This window comes from Aquarana catesbeiana, linkage group LG10 (assembly GCF_042186555.1).
Source record: "Aquarana catesbeiana isolate 2022-GZ linkage group LG10, ASM4218655v1, whole genome shotgun sequence".
Classification (NCBI taxonomy): Eukaryota; Metazoa; Chordata; class Amphibia; order Anura; family Ranidae; genus Aquarana; species Aquarana catesbeiana.
Window position 1 is genome coordinate 14977262 of NC_133333.1, and position 25058 is coordinate 15002319.

The 25058-nt window shown below is 44.6% G+C and overlaps 1 protein-coding gene across 1 annotated transcript; it reads right to left on the reverse strand.

The window, feature by feature from the left end:
• Positions 1-6099: 6099 nt before the first annotated feature.
• Positions 6100-20467, reverse strand: LOC141110371 (uncharacterized). Its single transcript, XM_073601682.1, has 2 exons — positions 20406-20467; positions 6100-8476 (listed from the first exon to the last, which is right to left on the reverse strand). Exon 2 carries the CDS (start codon positions 8472-8474, stop codon positions 6861-6863), a length of 1614 nt encoding a protein of 537 aa, XP_073457783.1. The 5' UTR covers positions 8475-8476; positions 20406-20467; the 3' UTR covers positions 6100-6860.
• Positions 20468-25058: the final 4591 nt, after the last annotated feature.

Below are 25058 nucleotides of genomic sequence, written 5' to 3' on the forward strand. Positions count from 1 at the left end.
ATAACATTACTGAAATCAAGCATATTTTTTTTTTTTTTTTTACTTTTTATTTTGCTTTCCTTTTCTTTTTTTCTTCTTTTTCCTTTCCTTTATTTATTTTTTTTATTCTTTCTTTTTATTTTCCATTTTTACATGTGTATTTTAAAAAGGAAGACAATTATACTCTCCATTGAAGGAGACAGCTACAATGTAAACTTTGCTTCTCTCTTTGAAAAGTTGGTGCACAGTACAACCAGATGAAGTATGTAGAATAGAATAGAGCTCCATCCTTCAGCCTCAGGGCACTTCATCTGCAGTAAACGTTCCTGATGAGACTTGTGTCTGCATAATTCAGTGTCTGTATGCTGGACTGGCCATACATGCAAAGATTTCTTATAAGCATACATTTCTTTTGTTCAGCCTACAGGCTGAACGAAAGAAATTGAACAGATTCCTCCACCCTCGCTAAGGAGCAGGAATGTATAAGGCAGGGTTGGCTATTGTATTTGACCACTGGCAGCTATCATAGGATGGGATAGGATGCTTTAATCTGATTGATTGTGAGTGCTATTTAGCTGAGAATTTTCCACCACTTGGCTCCTTTTAGAAAAATTAACTGATGCCAACAAAGACACCCATGGCTCAAATTTTGACCTTAACCACTTCCCATCCGGCCACTGCACATATATGCGGCCGGGTGGGCGCTTCCTCCTTCTGAGTGGACTTCAGGAGCGAGATCATGCGCCCATGTCCCCACGTAGCTGCATGATCATGATGTGCTCGTGTCAGACATGGCGCATCTCAGATCAGCAGAAGGGCTCTGTGATTGGCCCTCCTGATCCCATGATGGCTGTGTCCTATCACAGCCATCATATGATGTAAATAGAGAGGCGGTTGCTAGGCGATCGGCTCGCCCTCTACTCACACGGATTGTTGCAGCCGGCGGTGATCAGCGAGTATGAGCTGTTTTTTTACAGCTTTTTACACACTGATCACCGGCCCAGTGTCCCCACAACAGTGTCACACCACAGTGTCCCTACATGGTAAAGACACCTGTCTCACATATGTCCCAGTAAAATCATCTGTCCCAATGATCATCTGCACACACCTGTCCGTGATCACCTGCACACATCTGTCTGTGATCATCTGCGCACATCAGTCTGTGATTACACAAATCAATTATTATACACTTTTTGGGATTTTTTTTACCAAAGACATGTAGCAGAATACATTTTGGCCTAAATGTATGACAAAATTAGATATTATCAGCTTTCTTTTAAAACAGAAAGTAGAAAATATTATTTTTTTTCTCAAAATTTTAGCTCTTTTTCCGCTTATATCGCAAAAAATACAAAAACCAAGTGACGTATAAATACCACCAAAAGAGAGCTCTATTTGTGGGAACAAAATTATAAAAATTTGATTTGGGTACAGTGTAGCATGACCGCACAATTCTCATTGAAAGTGCGAGAGCATGGAAAGCTGAAAATTGCTCTGCGAAAGAAGGGGGTAAAAGTGCCCAGTATTGAAGTGGTTAATATGTAAAATGTAGGGGGCGCCAGTGATAACCAATTATACAAAACACAAAAAATTGTGTGTCAGCACTGGTCAAGCTGTAGCATTGTGCAATACGTGTGTAGATATACAGACACTAAATAATAGGTGTAAAAAAAATCAGCGGTCAAATAATTACAATTATCCCATATGTATCAAAAAAGTATAACGAAAGAACAAGTGAATTATAATCAATGATGTAGTCAGAAAGTGTGGTGACATAGTGTTACAGCATATACTGTAAATAGTGCAAGAAAAAAATATTCTTTAAAACGTTGACAAGTAATAAAGTTCATAAGAAAACAAAGATGATCAGCAGTGTGGGAACTTCCACCTTGGTGTTCTTGCCTCCACCAAACATAAAGAGTGTAAACTCACCATAACCAATTGCTGTCAGTGTCTAACATATAGAACAGCAAAACTCGTTCATTACTCTCTGTTCCTCCTCCCAAGGGTTATATACAGTATCTCACAAAAGTGAGTACACCCCTCACATTTTTGTAAATATTTTATTCTATCTTTTCATGTGACAACACCGAAGAAATTACACTTTGCTACAATGTAAAGTAGTGAGTGTACAGCTTGTATACAATAGTAAGAAGAGCCGGCAAGACTGTAATCCTTGAAGTGTTGTTTATTGGTACATCAGAGTGACAATAAAACAATAAAACTGACGCGTTTTGGCAATAGCCTTAGTCGTAGATATGACTAAGGCTATTGCCGAAACGTGTCAGCATTATGATTTTATTGTCACTCTGATGTACCAATAAAAGACACTTCAAGGATTACAGTCTTGCTGGCTCTTCTTACTATTGTTGCATTCGAGTGTGTTGGGACACATCGAGCCTCGGCACCTGTGAGTGGACCTGGTGTATGGATTGGGTTGTCCCTGCAGAGAGCGCTGTTACCTTTTTCTTGTACAGCTTGTATAACAGTGTAAATTTGCTGTCCCCTCAAAATAACTCAACACACAGCCATTAATGTCTAAACCGCTGGCAACAAAAGTCAGTACACCCCTAAGTGAAAATGTCCAAATTGGGCCCAAAGTGTCAATATTTTGTGTGGCCACCATTATTTTCCAGCACTGCCTTAACCCTCTTGGGCATGGAGTTCACCAGAGCTTCACAGGTTGCCACTGGAGTCCTCTTCCACTCCTCCATGACGACATCACGGAGCATTGCGCTCGCATTTCACCCAGGTGTGTTAGAACAGCGAATGAATAATCACTTTTCTAACACTGAACCACCTCTCCGCCAATCAGGAAGCGAGGGTGTGTTACCCGTCACCTGATTGGCTAAAACGACAGGTGCTGTAATTAGATGCCTATCAGGAGGAGGAGAGGAGACGCATGGAGGACACAGCTCGCCGCCATCACCCGCTGCCCCACTGAGATAGGGTAAGTGCCGGGCAGACAGCGAGCAGGCGGGAGGGGGGTTCACAGTGTTAACTTTTAAATGGGCACAGTGGTGGCATTTGATGGACACAGTGGCTGCATTTGATGGGTACAGTGGCGGTATTTGATGGGCACAGTGGCAGCATTTAATGGGCCCAGTGGCAGCAATTGATGGTCACAGTGGCTGCAATTGATGGGCACAGTGGCTGCATTTGATGGGCACAGTGGCTGCAATTCATTGGCACAGTGGCTGCGCTTGATGGGCACAGTGGCTGCATTTGATGGGGCACAGTGGCAATAATTGATGAGCACAGTGGCTGCAATTCATTGGCACAGTGGCTGCGTTTCATGGCACAGTAGCTGCGCTTGATGGGCACAGTGGCTGCATTTGATGGGGCACAGTGGCAATAATTGATAGGCACAGTGGCTGCAATTGATGGGTACAGTGGCTGTATTTGACGAGCACAGTGGCTGCAATCGATGGGCACAGTGGCTGCATTTCATGGCACAGTGGCTGCGTTTCATGGGCACAGTGGCTGCATTTGATGTGGCACAGTGGCTGCATTTGATGTGGCACAGTGGCTGCGTTTGATGGCACAGTGGCTGCGTTTGATGGCACAGTGGCTGCAATTGATGGGCACAGTGGCTGCATTTGATGGGCACAGTGGCTGCAATTGATGGGCACAGTGAGGCTGCAATTGATTGTTTTTTTTCCTGAATTTTTCAGTTCGTTTGCGCCTCCCCAAGGGCAGGAAAACATAAAGGAGACCAGGGAGTAAATAGCACATATACTAATTAAAAAAGAAGAAAAACACAATTTAAATGAGGAAAAAAGTAAATGATGCTAAATATGAGTAAACTATGGAATGTGTACATATAAAAAGGGTAAATTATTATGAATACAATGAAACAATATATATATATATATGAAAGAAAAAAAATATATATATAAAAACAAGAGAAAAATTGGAAAAAAAATGAAAAAATGAAATATTATTTATAAAAATGTTTTGAAAAATAATTTAAAAATGTGTGGAAGAATCTGAAATACAAAGTGGGTTGCATACTGTATTTTACGTGAAATACATGTAAATACAGAAGAGATACATTTTGCACAGTGCAGGTACCGATCATAAATGTTCAACTGGTGTCAATAAACCAATTGACATCCCATTCGATATTTAACCCCATGGGAGAGAAAGATTTTATTTCATAACGATTTCATTTTTAGTTTTGAGATGTCTCTCGAACGATCATATCCTCTCCAATGCGGTTGAAGTTTGGTGATACCTCTAAATTGGGATCTCTAATATGACATGATCTGTAATGGGCAGATACGCCCCTTTTCTGATATTATAGACATGTTAACTCAGTCTGTCTCTCTATCTCCTCATAGTTCTGCCTACGTACTGTTTTTTGCAGGAGCACTCGAGAAGATAGACTATATGCATAGATTTACATGAAATGAAAGAATCTATAGCAGTGATGGTGAACCTTGGCACCCCAGATGTTTTGGAACTCCATTTCCCATGATGCTCTACTACACTGCAGAGTGCATGAGCATCATGGGAAATGTAGTTCCAAAACATCTGGGGTGCCAAGGTTCATCATCACTGATCTATAGGGTATCCTCTACCAGTAACTGATGAAGCAAGTGAGTGATCCTTCTTTTCCTTTTTCTATCTGTAGTACAAATAACACACTTGTTACAAGGATAGAATCCTTTTAATTCGGAGAAGAAGGAGGGTTTAAGAGGTGGATTTATAATATTGGGAGCCAATCAGGCTTGTAAATTCGGGGCACGTCTAAAGATCACTTCTGGTTTATTGGGCAAGACAGTTTTTAGCAGTGGGTCCGCCTGCAAGATATTCCATCTATTCTCTCTATTTTTTTAAAATTTGAAAGTGTTGAATGAGCCCGATGTTCGAGTCGAACATCGAGTGTACGCCCATTTGCCGAATTTAGAACATTATGGGGCGTTTGCGGGAAATTTGAGCGCCTGCGGAACGGCCCATAATGTATGGCGGGACCATCAATGCACTGCGAGATCGCAGTGCATTGATGGCTGCTGTTTGGCCAAAGCATGCACCTGACCTGGCCATTGTCTTGCAGGTTTTTTTAATTTTTTTTTTTTTTTGGGGGGGGGGGGGGGTTCTGTGGTTTACTACCACTTTAACTAGGAAGGTGCTAAACATCATTAGCCTGGGTCACTAGGCCTAAGCCAAAACAGCAGATCAGCTGTTCAGACTTTTGGGGCTATTCCTGATTACTGCTTTACTGACAAAATTATATTTTTAAACAGTTCCCAGCATTTTGGTAGGTTATTGGGAAGTTTAAATCTCTTAATTCCCTCTAATTCATTGATGTACTGAGTTGTAGAACTTTATCACTGCAAAGAGGATCGTAGTGGAGACAGATTTGGCCATGGTGCAGTCGGGTTCTTTTTTTGGTCTCTGGTGTACTGTTATGGCTTCTGCATCATATAGTGCAGAGGTCTTCAAACTTTCTAAGCCAAGGGGCAGTTAACTCTCCTTCAGACTGTAGGGGGGCTGGACTGTGAGTAGTGGTATTAGAAAATGCCTTGGCATCAGTGGAAGCATACAGTGCCTCCTTACTGGTTTTTGTGGGAGGGATAGTGTCCCAATGTTCGCATCAGTGGGTTGAAATGGTGCCGTTTCGTTTGTATTTAGGGGAGGAATAGTTCACCATCATTGGTGTAAGTGGGAAGAATAGTGCCCCATCATTGGTGTCAGTGGAAGGAATAGTGCCCCATCATTGGTGTCAGTGGAAGGAATAGTGCCTCATCATTGGTGTCAGTGGCAGGAATAGTGCCCCATCATTGGTGTCAGTGGAAGGAATAGTGCCTCATCATTGGTGTCAGTGGGAGGAATAGTGCCCCATCACTGGTGTCAGTGGGCGGAATAGTGCCCCATTATTGGTGTCAGTGGAAGGAATAGTGCCTCATCATTGGTGTCAGTGGGAGGAATAGTGCCCCATCATTGGTGTCAGTGGGCGGAATAGTGCCCCATCATTGGTGTCAGTGGGAGGAATAGTGGCCCATCATTGGTGTCAGCGGGAAGAAAAGTGCCCCATCATTGGTGTCAGTAGGCGGAATGGTACACAAAATAAAAAGAGACCCTCTGGTGGGACATTGAAGGGCATAAGCAAATGAAAAAAGTAAAATATAATTTTAATGTTACAAGATATAAAAAGAGACACAGAATTGACTATGTCAAACAAAATACAAAAATACATGAAATATGTGTTGCATAATAATCACGAGATCACAACCACTATTTTGAATCACCCTTGTACTGATAGACAGAGTAATACCCAACACGTTTCAAGGTCATGCGTTATTAGTCTTCATCAGGGGAAAGTGGTAGAGGTATCTATGATATCATCTAAGAGCAGGTGTCTTGCTATGTCACATCAATAATTAAAAGCTTGGAGATATGGCTATGCTGACCCTGAAGCGTTCAGGAGGATTGGAGACGAGAGAGGCCACCCCACTAATGACCAAAAGGGGGGGGGGCGAGGGAGGAAAACCCGACCCAACAAAGGAACCCACACCAGGGATCAAGGTAACAAGAATCTCAATCAGTAGGCACACAAAGATAAATAGAGTAATTCCAGAATGGGGGATCCAGAGACCAAAAACAGGAATCTTTGTATAGGTACGACTTATTTAGAAATAGTGTAACAGTTTACAAACGAACTGGTATCCAATTGGATGGAACATGGATAGTTGCATTTGTATGTGCCGGTATTGGGATGTACCTTCAATATAGCTGTCCCGAGATCTGGATAGATAGCTGTCCCAAGATTTGTTCCAAACAGCCAGCAGGCTCATGTTGTTTTTGAAGTGAACTTGTTAAGGCTCAATTAATAGCCCCCATTCCTTCTGCTAATTCCTACCTTCCACACACTACTACTAGTGTGATTTCATCATGAATGTCATCATGAATGTCATAATCAACGTTATTATCAATGTCGTCATCAATGTAATTTTCCAAGTTATATCAATGTCATTATGAATGTCATTAACCATGTTATTATCCAAGTTATTATTAATGTTATTATCAATGTCATTACCAAAGTAATTATCATAGTCATTATCGTAGTCATTATTGTCATTATCATAATCATTATCGTTATCATAGTCATTATCATAATCATTATCGTTATCATAGTCATTATCATAATCATTATCATAGTCATTATCATAATCATTATCATTATCATAGTCATTATCATGATCAAAGTCTCTATCACAGTCATTATCATAATCATTATCATTATCATAGTCATTATCATAATCAAAGTCTCTATCACAGTCATTATCATAATCATTATCATTATCATCATCATAGTCATTATCAATGTCATCATCATAGTCATTATCCATGTAATCATAGATGAGCAAACGGGTACTAGCTATGTTTACACCAGGTAACATTTCTTGGGTAGTGCTTCCTTGGCCCAAAATGAGTGGCATATTAACATCAGCTAAAACTTTTCCAGCTCCCACCACAATATTTGATAGCCCAGAATGCAAAGTCTCTAGGATTACATCCTTCTCCAGGTCACCTGCTTTATGGATCATTTGTCTACCCATCCCTGTGTCCAAATTATATTCCTCCTCTGGGACACAAAGCAAAACTCCTGCAGTCTGTAAGGCAGATATCGGGTTGGTAGTTCTACTCAGCTCCTCAATTTGAGTGATCTTCTTTTCTATTGCAGACTTTTCGTATTCTAGTTGCTGGATATCGTTCGAGACTGAGAGGGAAATCTGTTTTCGTTGCCTGGAGACCTCAGCCAGTACTCTATTCTCTAGATCCTCTTGTTTTATCCTGATGCCTTTCATTATGGCATTGACTTTCCCAGCCACACCATCTGCCTCTTTATCTATCTTCAGCTTGTGATCCTGCAGACTCTGGAGCATTGTTTCACTTTCCTCTCTCTTAGAGGACAATTTCTCCAGAATCGGGTTTAGATTTTTTATCTGTTGCTGCAAAAACTCAGTTATTGTGTACACTTTGTGCCCATTGTGGTCTGAGGTCATGCAGTGAGTACAGATACACGTACCATCATCAATGCAGCAATACTCCAGGATCTTCTTGTGGACAGGACACGTTCTGTCCTCCAGGGAAGTGTTGGGATTGATGAGGACATGTTCTGGTGACTTGCTGTGTTCCTGTTGATGTACATCACAAAGAAAAGCTTTACAGGGTAGACACAATGTAACAGCAGGTACAGGAAGGTCAACACAAGAACTGCAGACCTTCTCAGGTTGGTCTCCCTTTAGTTCCACAGAATGGAAATGGTTGGCAATGTTGGATAATCTTTGATTCTTCTTTAATTCTGGACGTCTTCCAAATTTCTTCATGCATTCTGGACAGAAGTATTCCCCGTCCTGTTGAGAGTCAAATGTTCTTGTGATGCAAACTTGGCAGAAGCTGTGTCCACATATCAGGGTGATGGGATCTGTAAAAATGTCCGTACAGATGGAACACGTCACCTCAAGCTTCAGTTCAGCAGCCGCCATCACTGAAAGAAAAATAAAATCTATAATTTGAAGCACTGGAAAAAAATTGCTCAATATTAAATGATGCAGCACATTGTATAAAATATAGGGTGGAGAGTTCATGCTTATTCCTATATAGCAGTGGGCTCCAAACTATGGCCCTTTGATTGCCCTAATCTGGCCCTTGGGATACTATTCCTCCCACTGGACACCAACAGTGGAGCATAATTCCTGCAACTGACACTACTGATGGGGCACTTTTCTATTGATACCACCAATCGGGCACTATTCCCCCAACTAATACCAATGATGGGGCACTAGTCCTCCAACTAATACCAATGATGGGGCACTATTCCTCCAACTAATACCAATGATGGGGCACTATTCCTCCAACTCATACCAATGATGAGGCACTATTCCTCCAACTAATACCAATGATGGGGCACTATTCCTCCAACTCATACCAATGATGAGGCACTATTCCTCCAACTAATACCAATGATGGGGCACTATTCCTCCAATTCATACCAATTGTGGGGCACTATTCCTCCAACTCATACCAATGATGGGGCACTTTACCTCTAACTACTACCAGTGATGGGACACTATACCTCCAACTAATAACCATGTTGGGCACTAATCCTCCAAATAATACCAATGATGGGGCACTATTCCTTTAAGCTGGCCGTACACAGATTGACATTTGGACTGTCCAGCAGGGACTGCCCAAATTTTGACCCATGCGCTGTGTGTGCCCCCTGGTTTAACTTCTTTACAACCAGTCTGCTAAGTTTTTCCTGATCGATCGGTGCTGTCGGCTATAGCCAGCAACTCTGATCAAAGTATCCTAACAGCGGGGAAGGCATCTTGCCATCAGAACACAATTATGCCCCGTACACACGACAGAAAATATGTTCGATGGGAGCTTGTTGTCGGAAATTCCGACCGTGTGTAGGCTCCATCGGACATTTTCCGTTGGAGTTTCCGTCACACAAAATTTGAGATCCGGATCTCAAATTTTCCGACAACAAATTCCGTTGTCGTAAATTCTGATCGTGTGTACACAATTCCGACGCACAAAGTTCCCACGCATGCTCGGAATCAAGCAGAAGAGCAGCACTGGCTATTGAACTTCATTTTTCGCGGCTCGTCGTACGTGTTGTAACGTCACTGCGTTCTTGACGTTTGGAATTTCCGACAAGATTTGTGTGATTGTGTGTATGCAAGACAAGTTTGAGCCAACATCCGTGGGAAAAAAAAAAACCCATGGATTTTGTTGTCGGAATGTCCAATTGTGTGTACAGGGCACATCACAGCGGGGAGGATACCACCATCCCCTTTAGATGTGTGAATGGGGAAATTAAATATTTTTTTTACTTTCAACTCACTGGTTGAATGGAAAAATGTTAAATGTATGGGCTGCCTAAGCAATATAATAATGTAGTGCAGTGAGCTGCTGATAATGTGCAGTTCATATGTCCATGCACATAATAGAAATATTTTTTTGTAGATGAAATATTACACTCACAAGACAATTAAAGCGGTAGTAAACCTACAGAAGACTAAAAAAAAACAATGGGCCCTGTAGCGTCACATATGGTGACCCATCATATTTGGCTACCCGCTGGAGTGCGCATGAGCGACGCCGCCATATGCGTTCCAACACTTTTAGGCCTAGGGATGAGCTTCGTGTTCGAGTCTGTTCGCCCATTCGCAGAATTGCGAATGATATGGGCCATTCGTGCCAAATTCGTGTGGCGCGTCATGGCCCATAATTCACTGTGGGATCGCAGTGCATTGCTGGCTGATGATTGGCCAAGCATGCACTATGACCCGCATGCTTGGCTAATCACAGCGCCGTCTGAACAGTAGAGCCATAATTGGCCAAAGCCAAGGAGGCTATGGCAAATTATGGCTCAGGGGATTTAGTACACGCCCCACACTATATAAGGCCGCCTGCATGGCGGCCCTGTGTAGTGTGTTCTGGCGTTCATAGAGAGAGAGACAGACAGTGTCATTTGATTTAAGTTAGATAGATTAGGCAGGACAGTCAGTCAGTTAGCTGCACTTACAGTGTATTGTGTATATATATATGCATCCCAGGTGTTGTGTGTATATATATATATATATATATATATATATATATATATATATATATATATACTGTATTCAGTTTAGATAGATCCATTCCTGTTATCTTGCTACTGACAGGCAGGCTTGTGTTGTTACAGTATTTACAGCTACCTGAAGAAAATTGCTGGTGTTCTTTTGATCCTATTAGTACCACAGTCAGGCAGCTAGACTATTTACAGTTAGTGTAGTGAGTCCTCCTCGCAGTGTTCAACTAAAGCTACAAGTTAGTGTAGTGCGTCCTCCTCACAGTGTTCAGCTAAAGCTACAAGTTAGTGTAGTGCTTCCTCCTCACAGTGCTCAGCTAAAACTACAAGTTAGTGTAGTGCGACCTCTGCACAGTGTTCAGCTAAAGCTACAAGTTAGTGTAGTGCGTCCTCCTCACAGTGTTCAGCTAAAGCTACAAGTTAGTGTAGTGTGACCTCTGCATAGTGTTCAGCTAAAGCTACAAGTTAGTGTAGTGCGACCTCTGTACAGTGTTCAGCTAAAGCTACAAGTTAGTGTAGTGCGTCCTCCTCACAGTGTTCAGCTAAAGCTACAAGTTAGTGTAGTGCGTCCTCCTCACAGTGTTCAGCTAAAGCTACAAGTTAGTGTAGTGCGACCTCTGCACAGTGTTCATCTAAAGCTACAAGTTAGTGTAGTGCGTCCTCCTCACCGTGTTCAGCTAAAGCTACAAGTTAGTGTAGTGCACAGTGTTCAGCTAAAGCTACAAGTTAGTGTAGTGCGTCCTCCTCACAGTGTTAAGCTAAAATTACAAGTTAGTGTAGTGCGACCTCTGCATAGTGTTCAGCTAAAGCTACAAGTTAGTATAGTGTGTCCTCCTCACAGTGTTCAGCTAAAGCTACAAGTTAGTGTAGTGCGACCTCTGCACAGTGTTTAGCTAAAGCTAGAAGTTAGTGTAGTGCGTCCTCTGAACAGTGTTCAGCTAAAGCTACAAATTAGTGTAGTGCGACCTCTGCACAGTGTTCAGCTAAAGCTACCTGTAGAAGGTTGGTGGTGTTTTCCTGATCCTATCACTACCGCAGGCAGTTAAATAAGCTACAAGTTAGTGTAGTGCGACCTCTGCACAGTGTTCAACTAAAGCTACCTGTAGAAGGTTGGTGGTGTTTTCCTGATCCTATCACTACCGCAGGCAGCTAAATAAGCTACAAGTTAGTGTAGTGCAACCCCTGCACAGTCTTCAGCTAAAGCTACCTGTAGAAGGTTGGTGGTGTTTTCCTGATCCTATCACTACCGCAGGCAGCTAAATAAGCTACAAGTTAGTGTAGTGCGACCTCTGCACAGTCTTCAGCTAAAGCTACCTGTAGAAGGTTGGTGGTGTTTTCCTGATCCTATCACTACCGCAGGCAGCTAAATAAGCTACAAGTTAGTTTTTTGCGACCTCTGCACAGTGTTCAGCTAAAGCTACCTGTAGAAGGTTGGTGATGTTCTCATACTACAGGCAGGCAGTTGATTTTGCTAGCTGCAGTATCAGTATATATATATATATATATATATATATATATATATATATATATATCCCAGCTTAGTGCAGCTACAGACAGTCACAAGCCAATAAAAGAGGGCAAGCAAGCTCTGTGTCTAGAGTCAACAGTGCTGGTCGTGGAGATGGTGCATCCTCATTAGCACATGTGGGACACGCTTGGCCTTTTTTTCGGCAGCTGACCGTGTTGAGCCGCAACATGCAGAAGACTTGGTCGAGTGGATAACCAAGCTGCCCTCATCCTCCTCATCCTCTCTCACCCATGCTCAGGGTACTTTGTCTGGCAAAGCAGCTGCCAACGCGGCCTCTTCCCTTGGCTCAATGGCATCAGTGACTCCTTTTCTAGCCCCACCATGTCCCCCTGAAGAGTCCCTCGAACTGTTTGACCACAGTGTTGGGTACATGCTCCAGGAGGATGCCCAGCGTTTAGAAGGCTCTAATGATGATACTGAGCTAGATGAAGGCAGTAACGTGAGCATGGACAGAGGGGGTACCCAAGAAGGACAGCAATCTGGCAGTCATGCTCCCCCTGCTGCAGCATTCTGCCAGATTTTCTCCAGTGATGAGGAGGGAGGGGATGATAAGGTCACTGATTCAACGTGGGTGCCTGACAGGAGAGAGGAGGAGGAGGAGGAGGCATATCACCAATGAGGCAGGATGCTCTCCAGGGGCCAGTCTAAGGGCAGCACACTGACTGCATCACAACTCAAAACTCCACATGTGCAGGGCGCTGCTGTCTCTGCGCGTTATTCCAAAAGTTCTTTGGTGTGGGCATTTTTTGAAACGAGTGCATCAGATCGCACCGCTGTTATTTGCAACATATGTCTCAAGCGTATCTCGCGTGGCCAAAACATCTCCCACTTGGGCACCACATGCTTGACCAGTTCGTTGGCAAGCATATCTAAAAGACCCACACCAAAGAACAAAGAGGACCTCTCCTTGCTCCTCATCAGCTGAGATCTCCAACCCCACTATACCTTCAGTCCTCTCTGAGACCTGCACTGAGAGGAATGAAGGTGTAGAATTAGGTGTGTCACAGTCAAGTACTTGTGGGCAATCTGCTTTCGGTACACCGACGGCAGATTGTACCAGGCAAATTTCCCCATCCCAGCTGCTGCACCGCCGAAAGAAGTTCGCTCCCAGCCATCCACATGCCCAGCGGTTGAATGCTAGCTTGGCAAAATTGCTAGCACTTCAACTGCTACCTTTTCAGTTGGTAGACTCTGCCCCCTTCCATGAGTTTGTGGAATGTGCGGTTCCTCAGTGGCAGGTACCCAAACGCCACTTTTTCTCACGGAAGGCGATTCCGGCTCTCTACCAGCATGTGGAAGGCAATGTCTTGGCCTCGCCACGCCAACTTAAGGCAGGAATGGTGGTTTGCGACAATGGCACCAACCTCCTCTCCGCCCTCCAACAGGGACAACTGACCCATGTGCCCTGTTTGGCTCACGTCCTTAACTTGGTGGTGCAGCGGTATTTGGGCAGGCACCCGGGCTTACAGGATGTCCTGAGGCAGGCCAGGAAAGTCTGTGTGCATTTCCGCCGGTCGTATAATGCCAGTGCTCGGCTGGCAGACCTCCAAAAGGAGTTTAACCTGCCCAAGAACGCCTAATCTGTGACATGCCCACCAGGTGGAACTCAACGTTGGCCATGCTGCAGCAGCTGCACACGCACCATCAATGAGTACCTGTGCGACTATGGCATCAGGACAGGGTCAGGGGAGCTTGTTTTTTTTTTTTCCCCACGCCAGTGGGCCATTATCAGGGATGCATGCACTGTCCTGTCACCATTTGAGGAGGCCACGAGGATGGTGAGCAGTGACAGTGCATGCATCAGTGACACTGTCCCCCTTGTCCACCTGTTGGAGCACACGCTGCGTGGAATAATGGACAGGGCACTTGAGGCAGAACAGAGGCAGGAAGAGGAGGACTTCCTTAGCTCTCAAGGCCCCCTTTATCCAGACAGTGTTCCTGCGTGCCTGCCGATCACACAGGAAGAGGAGGAGGAGGAGGATTGTGTCAGTATGGAGGTGGAGCCTGGCACTCAGCATCAGCAGCAGTCTTTAAGGGATCAGTCCCAAGAAACACATGGACTTGTACGTGGCTGGGAGGAGGTGGCTGTGGACCATGTCATCCTTATTGACCCAGAGGACTCCGGACCGAATGCCTCAGCAAACCTACGCTGCATGGCCTCCCTGATCCTGCAAAACCTGCGGAAGGATCCTTGTATTCGTGGTATCAAGGAGAAGGACCAATACTGGCTGGCAACCCTCCTTGATCCACGTTACAAGGGTAAGGTTGTGGACCTTATCTTGCTGTCGCAGAGGGAGCAGAAGATGAAACATCTTCGGGAGGCCTTGCAGAAAGGTCTGTGCAACGCGTTTCCAGAGACTGGGAGGTTACAAACTCCTGTTTCTGGACAACGTGTTGCTGAGGTTTCGGTCAGTCAAAGAAGGAGCGGTGGAGAAGGTGGCCGTCTGACCGATGCGTTCAGACAATTTTTTAGTCCGCAGCCCCAAGGTATGATCGGTTCCAGCAACCATCGCCAGTGTCTGTTTTACATGGTGCATGAATACCTACTGGCAAGATCTGACTTGGACACCTTTCCCACCGAAAATCCTCTGGGTTACTGGGTCTTGAGGATGGATCACTGGCCAGAGCTTGCACAGTATGCAATTGAGCTACTGGCCCGTCCTGCATCCAGCGTTCTTTCGGAACGCACATTCAGTGCTGCTGGAGGCTTTGTAACCGATCACAGGTTGCGTCTGTCCACCGACTTGGTCGATCGACTGACCTTCATAAAAATGAATCAGTCTTGGATCACCACCAGCTACCAAGCACCTGATGCTGATGTAACCGAATAATTTTTTTTGAAATGTCAAATCCCTTCAAAGACTGCCTATGCTGATGCTGAGTGACTATCCTGTTATGCTGAGTAATTATCTTCTTCCTCCTCAATGATCATGCTGATGGCTTGTAAGAACATTTTTGGTTCTGGGCGCCGCCACCAGTGCCTAAGGCCCAATTTTTCAGCCCCTGTTTAACAGGGGAGTGTAATTACAATTTTTGATGCAATACTTTGCAGCAGGGCTCGTTCCTGCGTTCCAACTAGAGTATCTGTGAGGGGTTGCAGTGTTGTGGCAACAGCACCAGTGCCTAAGGCCCAATTTTTCAGCCCCTGTTCAACAGGGACATGTAATTAAAATTGATCTAATATTTCACAGCAGGGCCCGTTTCTGCACCCACCAAGATTAACTGTGAGGACTTACAGTGTTGTGCCACCAGCACCACCACCACCACCAAAGGCCCAATTTTTCAGCCCCTGTTCAACAGGGGCATGTAATTACAATTCTTGATCTAATCTTTCACAGCAGGGCCCATTTCTGCGCCCACCAAGATTAACTATGAGGACTTACAGTGTTGTGGCACCAGCACCACCACCACCACCAAAGGCCCAATTTTACACCCCCTGTTCAACAGGGGCATGTAATTACAATTCTTGATCGAATATTTCACAGCAGGGCCTGTTTCTGCACCCACCAAGATTAACTGTGAGGACTTACAGTGTTGCGCCACCAGCACCACCACCACCAAAGGCCCAATTTTTCAGCCCCTGTTCAACAGGGGCATGTAATTACAATTCTTGATCGAATATTTCACAGCAGGGCTTGTTTCTGCTCCCACCAAGATTAACTGTGAGGACTTACAGTGTTGTGCCACCAGCACCGCCACCACCACAGCAGGGCCCTGTGAGGGCTTACAGTGTTTAGGCCACAACTAAGGCCCAAATTTCTGCTGAGTATATAGGGCAGGCCCCTACTTTCAAACATCCAACTTACAAACGACTCCTACTTGCAAACGGAAGGAGACAACAGGAAGTGAGATGAAATCTACCCCATAGGGAAATTCTCTCCTGTAAGAGTTAATATGGGAAAAATGTGTCTCCTTTCCACTGATCATTTATCACCAATCCTTGTTTCACTAAAAACCCCAAATTTTCAAAAAACATTTGTCATTGGGACAAAAAGTGAGGTGAAATCTTCTGAAGAGGAGCACAGACAGCAAAACAAATGTCACAGGGGTGATAACACTTCCCTAGGTTTTCCAAAAAGCTTAAAAACAGATTTTTTGGCTGGAGCTACACTTTAAAAATGTACCAGTTCAAAATTACAAACAGATTCTACTTAACAACAAACCTACAGCCCCTGTCTTGTTTGCACCGCTTGTATACTGCTGTTCAGAGTATAAAGGGCCTGGGGGCCCCATGCCTTTCCTTTTTTTAATTTGGGTGCGGGGTTCCCCTTAATATCCATACAGGACCCAAAGGGCCTGGTAATGGACTGGAGGGTACCCATGCCGTTTGTCTCTTTGATGTTCATCCATATTGCCAGGACATGACATTACATTAAAGCCACAAGCAGGGACTGTTCTAAGCACGGGAAACACGCGCCACTTTACAGGCATACTATAGACACCCCCAGGTACGATATTTAAAGGAATATTTCACTTTTTTTTTTAACTTTAAGCATCATTAAAATCACTGCTCCCGAAAATACGTCAGTTTTTAAAAGTTTTTTTTGCATGGATACATGTCCCCTGGGGCAGGACCCGGGTCCCCAAACCCTTTTTAGGACAATACCATGCAAATTAGCCTTTTAAAATGAGCACTTTTGATTTCGAATGTTCGAGTCCCATAGACTTCAATGGGGTTCTAAGGTTCGTGCGAATTTTCGGTCCGTTCGCAGGTTCTGGTGCGAACTGAACCGGAGGGTGTTCGGCTCATCCCTATTTAGGACAAAACACCACACTAAAACCATCAGGGCCCCTCGCACGCTCACTTCGCTCGCCACGCTTTGGGCACGGCCTCGCTTCGCTCGGCATTATTATATTCTAACTCTATGTCCACTTGGATGGTGAGGCTTGAACCTGGACTTAGGGGTGGAGCCACATAATAACTGTGTTTTGTCGTAGAAGTGTTGGAACGCATATGGCGGCGTCACACATGCGCACTCCAGCGGGTAGCCAAATGGGTCACCAAATGTGACGCTATAGGCCCTTCTGCAGGTTTAAGTCTTAATGTACTAGTATGCACCGCATACATGGAGCCCTCCAGTGCAGCGCTGTCCCTGGCACTGCCATCTTCACCCAATCTTCCTTCTGAGTGGCTGAGGCTGTGATGACGTCACTCCGGCGCTGGCGTGGTATGACGTCCCTTCAAAGTGCATGCGCCGGTGTGACGTCACCAGCTGCATGTTGTGTAAATATCTCCTAAACAGTGCAAGTTTAGGAGATAATCACTGTTTACTTCCACTTTAACTGCCGGCACCCATTGAATTTAGAAACATATTAATGGTCAGAATGAAATCTTTATTGTTTTATCCTGAAATATGGAGCAAAACATTTATAGCCTCTACATCTGGGTCTCCAAACTAAGGCCCATGGGCCACATCCGACCCGCTTTAGTATTTTATCTGGGCCACATCTAAGGTCAGTGGGGTAACCTCAATGTGCACAGACAGTTGACTATGGACTTCGCTTCAGTACCCCCCCATGTAGGGGGGGATTCAGAGGGGGACTCTGATGTAAGGAGGGAGTGTGATGGGGGACCTGATAAAGGGTGTGACTCTGATGGGGACCCTGATAAAAGGGGGGGACTCTGATGTAAGGGGGGACTCTATTGTTAAGGGTAATCTGATGTACACACCGGCCGAATATCCCCCGGTATTGGCCAATTCAACAGAAACCATCTGGCATGGACAATGGCTGCGAGCGCTGAGCGGTGTGTTCTGGTGGGGGGGGGCAATCCCTTGTCAGAACACAATAGCACAGTGGGCATATTGCTGTACTAAGACTTTTGTTAGTACAGCAATCTGTCAGGGCTGAATGCAAAAAAAAACATCTTATGCCCTGTACACACGGTCAGAATTTCTGACAACAAATGTTCGATGGGAGCTTGTTGTCGGAAATTCCCACCATGTGTAGGCTCCATCGGACATTTTCCGTCGGAATGTCCGACAAACAAAATTTGAGGTCCGGATCTCAAATCTTCCGACAACAAAATCAGTTGTCGTAAATTCCGATCGTGTGTATACAATTCCGACGCACAAAGTTCCACGCATGTTCGGGAATCAAGCAAAAGAGCCGCACTGGCTATTGAACTTCATTTTTCTCGGCTCGTCGTACGTGTTGTACATCACCGCGTTCTTGACGTTCGGAATTTCCAACAAGATTTGTGTGACCGTGTGTACGCAAGACAAGTTTGAGCCAACATACGTCAAAAAAAAAACATGGATTTTGTTATCGGAATGTCCGATCGTGTGTACGGGGCATTATTGTGTGTACTCCACATTCATTTAAGGGGGGGACTCTGATAGAGACCCTGACGCAAGGGGGGGGATTCTGATGTATAGGGGAGGGCCGTGATGTAAAAGGACTCTGATGTAAATGGGAATTCTGATAGCAACTCTAATGTAAGAATGACTCTGATAGGAGCCCTAATATAAGGGGGGCTCTGATGGGGACCCTGATGTAGGGGAAACTGTGATGGGGATCCTGATGTAAGAGATGAATCTGATAGGGACCCTGACATGCAGCACACCTCCCAACTTTTTGAGATGGTAATGAGGGACACCTATCAGCAAAAGCATGCAGGCATAGGACACACCCCTTGCCACACCCCCTTAACCACTTCAGCCCCGAAAGAATTTACCCCCTTCCTGACCAGAGCACTTTTTGCGATTCGGCACTGCGTCGTTTTAACTGACAATTGCGCGGTTGTGCGACGTTGCTCCCAAACAAAATTGATGTTATTTTTTCCCCATAAATAGAGCTTTCTTTTGGTGGTATTTGATCACCTCTGCGGTTTTTATTTTTTGCGCTATAAACAAAAAAAGAGAGACAGTTTTGAAAAAACCCATTATTTTTTACTTTTTGCTATAATAAATATCCCCCAAAAATATATAAAAAAACAATTTCTTTCCTCAGTTTAGGCTGATACGTATTCTTCTACATATTTTTGGTGAAAAAAATCGCAATAAGCGATTATTGATCGGTTTGCGCAAAAGTTATAGCGTCTAAAAAATAGGGGATAGTTTTATGGCGTTTTTATTAATATTTTTTTTTTTTTAAATGGCGGCGATCAGCGATTTTTATCGTGACTGCGACATTATGGTGGACACATCGGACATTTTTGACACATTTTTGAGACCATTGGCATTTATACAGCAATCAGTGCTATAAAAATGCACTGATTCCTCTGTAAATGACACTGGCAGTGAAGGGGTTAACCACTAGGTGGCAGTGTAGGGGTTAAGTGTGTCCTGGGGGCGTGTTTCTAACTGTGGGGGGGAGGGGCTGTGTGTGACACGTCACTGATCTCTGCTCCGATGACAGGGAGCAGAGATCAGTGACACTGTCACCAGGCAGAACGGGGAGATGCTTGTTTACATCAGCATCTCCCCGTTCTTCCTCCCCACGGCGATCGAGTCCGTGGGACCCGCGACCCGACTCATGGCGCTTGCCGGGGGCGCGCGCGCGCGCCTCTTAAAGGGGAACGTACAGGCACGTGATTCTGCCTGTACGAGCCCTTCTGCCGCAGTATATCTGCGTGAGGCGGTCGGCAAGCGGTTAAAGGAGAATTGTGCAAAAAAAAACAAGATTGGTTAAACCCACAAGTGTTTTTTTTTTTTTTTACCACTACTATTCCTTTATATCGGCTTTTGGAATTGACAAATGCAGCAATTTAGAAATCAGATGAAAGGTTTAGTGCTGGAAAACACTTTTTTTGATAGATAAAAAGTGCATTTTATATACAGTACATCTATATAGATCAGACCAAAATGAGGGACAAATGAGGAGGAATGAGGGACAGAGGGACATTGCTCCAAATCAGGGACAGTCCCTCGAAATCAGGGACAGTTGGGAGCTATGTATACAGTAAGGGGAGATTCTGTCGTATGGGGGGGGGCTGTGATGTAAGGGGGATTTTGATAGCAACTCTAATGTAAGGGGGACCTCTGATGGGGACCCTGATGTAAACGGGAATCTAATGTAACGGGTATTCTGATGGGGATCTTTGTGTAAGGAAGACTCTGATGTAAGCAGGGACTCCATAACGGGGATTGTTTTCTGCATGCAAATATTTGTAAAATAAACAACGTGGCCCTCGTAGTGACAAGTTTGAAGGCCCCTGATCTACATGAAACATCTACATGAAGTCTTGTCCCACCAAATCCTTTCCTAACTCTGCTCTTATTATGTGATCTATCACGAAGCCTTCTGTATATTGATTCCTCGTCTTTTAAGAGCTAAGAGAACTTTAATACTAAAGCGAAGACTTACCGAGAAACGACACTCCGTGTCACAACTAACTTCCTTGTATAAAGAAACGTATGGAAAGTGACGTCAGACGTTTTCCTCCTTTTGAACCCTATTGTCTGAGTATAGTTCTAGGCTTGCCACAGGAATGTTTAACCACTTGAAGACCAGGCCCTTTTCTGACACTTGTTACTCACGAGTAAAAAATCTGTATTTTTTTGCTAGAAAATTACTTACGACCCCCAAACATTATATATATATATATATATATATATATATATATATATATATATATATATAAAAATTATATTTTTGCAATATTTTATGTCGCACTGTATTTGTGCAGCGGTCTTACAAACACTTTAAAAAAAAAAAAAAAAACACTTTATTGAATTAAAAAAAAAAACAGTTAAGTTGTCCCTATATTTTTTTTTTTGTATATTGTGAACAATGATGTTACGCCGAGCAAAGAGATACCTAACATGTCATGTTTTAAAATTGCTCACACTCAAGGAATGGTGACAAACTACGGTACTTAAAAATCTCCATAGGCGACGCTTTAACCACTTCAGCCCCGGACCATTTGGCCGGCCAAAGACCAGAGCAGTTTTTTGTGATTCGGCACTGCGTGGCTTTAACTGACAATTGTGCGGTCCTGTGACGTGGCTTCCAAACTAAATTGACGTCCTTTTTTCCCCACAAATAGAGCTTTCTTTTGGTCGTATTTGATCGCCTCTGCGGTTTTTATTTTTTGCGCTATAGACAAAAAAATAGAGACGATTTTGAAAAAAAAACGCATTATTTTTTACTTTTTGCTATAATAAATATCCCCCAAAAAATATATAAAAAAACATTTAGGCCGATACGTATTCTTCTACAAGTTTTTGGTAAAAAAAACCCGCAATAAGCGTTTATTGATTGGTTTGCGCAAAAGTTATAGCGTCTACAAAATAGGGGATAGTTTTATGACATTTTTATTGATAATTTTTTTTTTTTACTAGTAATGGCGGCAATCAGCGATTTTTATTGTGACTGCGACATTATGGCGGACACATCGGACACTTTTGCCATGGTTTTGGGACCATTCACATTTATACAGCGATCAGTGCAATTAAAGATGTATTGATTACGGTGTAAATGTGACTGACAGTGAAGGGTTAACCACTAGGTGGTGCTGTAGGGGTAAGTGTGTCCTAGGGAGTGATTCTAACTGTAGGGGGGCGTGGCAATGTCTGACACGACACTGATCACCGCTCCCGATTACAAGGAGCTGTGATCAGTGACAGTGTCATTAGGCAGAATGCCGAGATGCTTGTTTACATCAGCATTACCCCGTTCTTCCTCACCGTGAGACGATCGCAGGGATCCCCGTGGACTTTGAGTCTGCAGGACCCACGATCACAGTCGTGGAGCTTCCGGTGCGCGCCCGCAAGCCGCCTCTTAAAGGGCCACGTACAGGTACGTTAATCTGCCTGTATGTGCCCTTCTGCCGCAGTATATCTGCGTGAGGCGGCCGGGAAGCGGTTACATTTTTTTCACAGGTTCCAGTTTAGAGTTACAGACCACGTAGTTTCGTGTTTGTTGGCCGACAATTCTTTGCCGTTTGTATGCAATACAAGTTCATGGCCAACGCCCTTCGGACAAAAGTCCGACGCTTTGTCCGCGGAAAATCCGATCGTGTGTACCAGGCTTAATGTATGTGACACCTCACATGTGTGGTTTGAACATCGTTTACATTTGTGGAGGCGTGACTTACGTATGCGTTCGCTTTTGCAGGCGGGCACATTTTTTTTTCTCTTATTCATTTTGTTTTATTTAAAAAAAAAAAAATTACACTTTGCCTTTATTTTATTTTTCATCACTTTTATTGCCGTCACAAGGAATGTAAACATCCCTTGTGACAGTAATGCCGCGTACACACGATCGGATTTGCCGACAACAAAATCCATGTTTTTTTTTCCGACGGATGTTGGCTCAAACTTGTCTTGCATACACACGGTCGCACAAATCTTGTCGGAAATTCCGAACGCCAAGAACGCGGTGACTTACAAGATGTACGACGAGGTGAGAAAAATGAAGTTCAATAGCCAGTGCTGCTCTTCTGCTTGATTCCGAGCATGCATGGAACTTTGTGCGTCAGAATTGTGTACACACGATCGGAATTTCCGACAACGGATTTTGTTGCCGGAAAATTTTAGATCCAGATCTCAAATTTTGTTTGTCGGAAATTCAGACGAAAAATGTCCGATGGAGCCTACACACGGTCGAAATTTCCGACAACGAGCTCCCACCGAACATTTGTTGTCGGAAAATCCGATCGTGTGTACGCGGCATGATAGTCAGTGACAGGTCCTCTTTATGGAGAGATCTGGAGTCCATAAGACCTCAAATCCCTCCTTTGCACTTAAAGGGGTTGTAAATCCTCATTTAAAAATAAAATAAAAATAACAAACATGTCATACTTACCTCCACTGTGCAGTTTGTTTGCACAGAGTGGCCCCGATCCTCCTTTTCTGGGGTCCCTCAGTGGCGCTAGTGGCTCCTCCCCTGCATTGAATGTCCACGTTGGTGAAGAGCTCTACTTGGTGGACACCCCTGCAGGCGCGCTCCAGAGTCCAGCATCTGTGTCCATTCACACAGACATTCACAATCAGGACACGAGACACCGGCTACAGATGGTGTGCTCGTTCCCGGACGGAGGATGACAGGGTCCAGGTAAGTAAAACGGGGGGGGGGGGGCTGGGGGGCTTCAGCATTAAAAAAGTTTTTTCATCTTAACCACTCGCCGTCTGTCTCACGTACATATACGTTGGCAGAATGGCACAGGCAGGCAAACCAACGTACAGGTACGTTGCTTTGAATCTGCCGCCTAGCGGGTGCTTGCGCGCTCGCCGCGAGCTCCGTGAGTGTGACCGGGGGCCCGTGAACTCGATGTCCCCCGGCGGGCCAGTGATTGTGTCACGGAGCTGCAGGACAGGGAGATGCCTATGTAAACAAGGCATTAGCCTGTTCTGCCTAGTGATAGGACAGTGATCTACTGCTCCCTGTCATCGGGAGCGGCGATCAGTATCGTGTCACTTGTAGCCCCTCCCCCCCCACAGTTAGAATCACTCCCTAGGACACACTTAACCCCTTCATCGCCCCCTAGTGGTTAACCCCTTCCCTGCCAGTGTCATTTACACAGTAATCAGTGCACTTTTATAGCACTGATCGCTGTATAAATGTCAATGGTCCCAAAATAGCGTCAAAAGTGTCCGAAGTGTCCGCCATAACGTCGCAGTCACGATAAAAATCGCAGATCGCCGCCATTACTAATAAAAAAAATTAATAATGCATGATAATTGCATAATTACTAATAACATTTGAAGTTATCCCGCTGTCAGGGCTGGGCTCAGCCCTTCCTTCTCTGAGTTGGCCGCTCAGCTGCCGGCTAATTGCCAGCTCCCCTCTCTCTCCACAGTGACTCAGCTGTTGAGGATCTGCTTGCCAGTCCTGCCTACTTAAAGCCGTCCAGTTTACTTCATCTCTGCCTTCGCCTTTGGTCACGTCTCAGAGAGTTTCTCCTGCGTTCCTGTTGAAGACTTGCTCGGCTGACGTCCCTTCTGGCTCCTGATCCTGCTTGCTGTTCTACTACGTTGATCTCTGGCTCTCTGACATTGGCATTGGCTGACTATCCGATCTGGTTACTGAACTTTGGCTATGTATTGACTACGCTTACTCTGTTTACCTTATTATTATTAAACTAGTGTGATTAACTGTACTTCTGTCTCAGTCTGATTTCATGGTTTCTGACAGTAGGCGAAGGCCACGATTTCAGAGGATGCAGTCAGTCCACTTGTTGGTAATAGTTTTTCCAGATTGGATGACCAGGATCACCACATGGATCAGTTTGCCTTGGCGTTACAAACACTCCTGAGTTGCACGGCTCACCTGGAATCTTCCACTATAGCTGCTCCGGTACAACCTGTGTTGCAGGCCGTCCCTGCTGCTGCTCCAGTCTCTGTGCAGGCACCCGCCTTGCTTATTACCTCTATAAGAGGCATGTCCGCTTCCCCTGTGATTTGGGGGCGATCCAGTTCAATGCAGAGGGTTTCTCAACCAGGTTGAGATATACTTTGAGATGCTGCCCCAGGCGTTTCCCATGGACAGAAGCAAAGTAGGTTTTGTGATAGCTTTGCTTTCTGAGAGAGCCTTGGCCTAGGCAAACCCTCTATGGGAGATGCAAAAACCCGTGGTCCTGAGTTACCCAGAATTTGTGGCTTCCTTCAAAAGGGTATTTGACGTTCCCGCATGCTCCGCTTCTACTGCCAGGAGCCTCATGTCCATCAAACAGAGTACAAGAACTGTTGCCAATTACACCATTGAATACCATACTTTGGCAGCAGAGGTTTCTTGGAACAATGAGGCCCTTGTGGCTGCCTTCTCTCATGGTCTCTCGGGTAACATCAAGGATGAGATAGCAGCCCGAGATATACCCACTGAGCTGGAGAGGTTGATCACATTTGCCATCCTCATTGACTCCAGACTCAGAGAAAGACTCTCTTTTAAGGTTCAATTAATAGCCCCCATTCCTTCTGCTAATTCCTACCTTCCACACACTACCCTGCTGTACAGAACATCTGCAGGAACCCATTACTAATCTAGCTATGGCTACAGCCTTCCTAATGATTTTTAAAC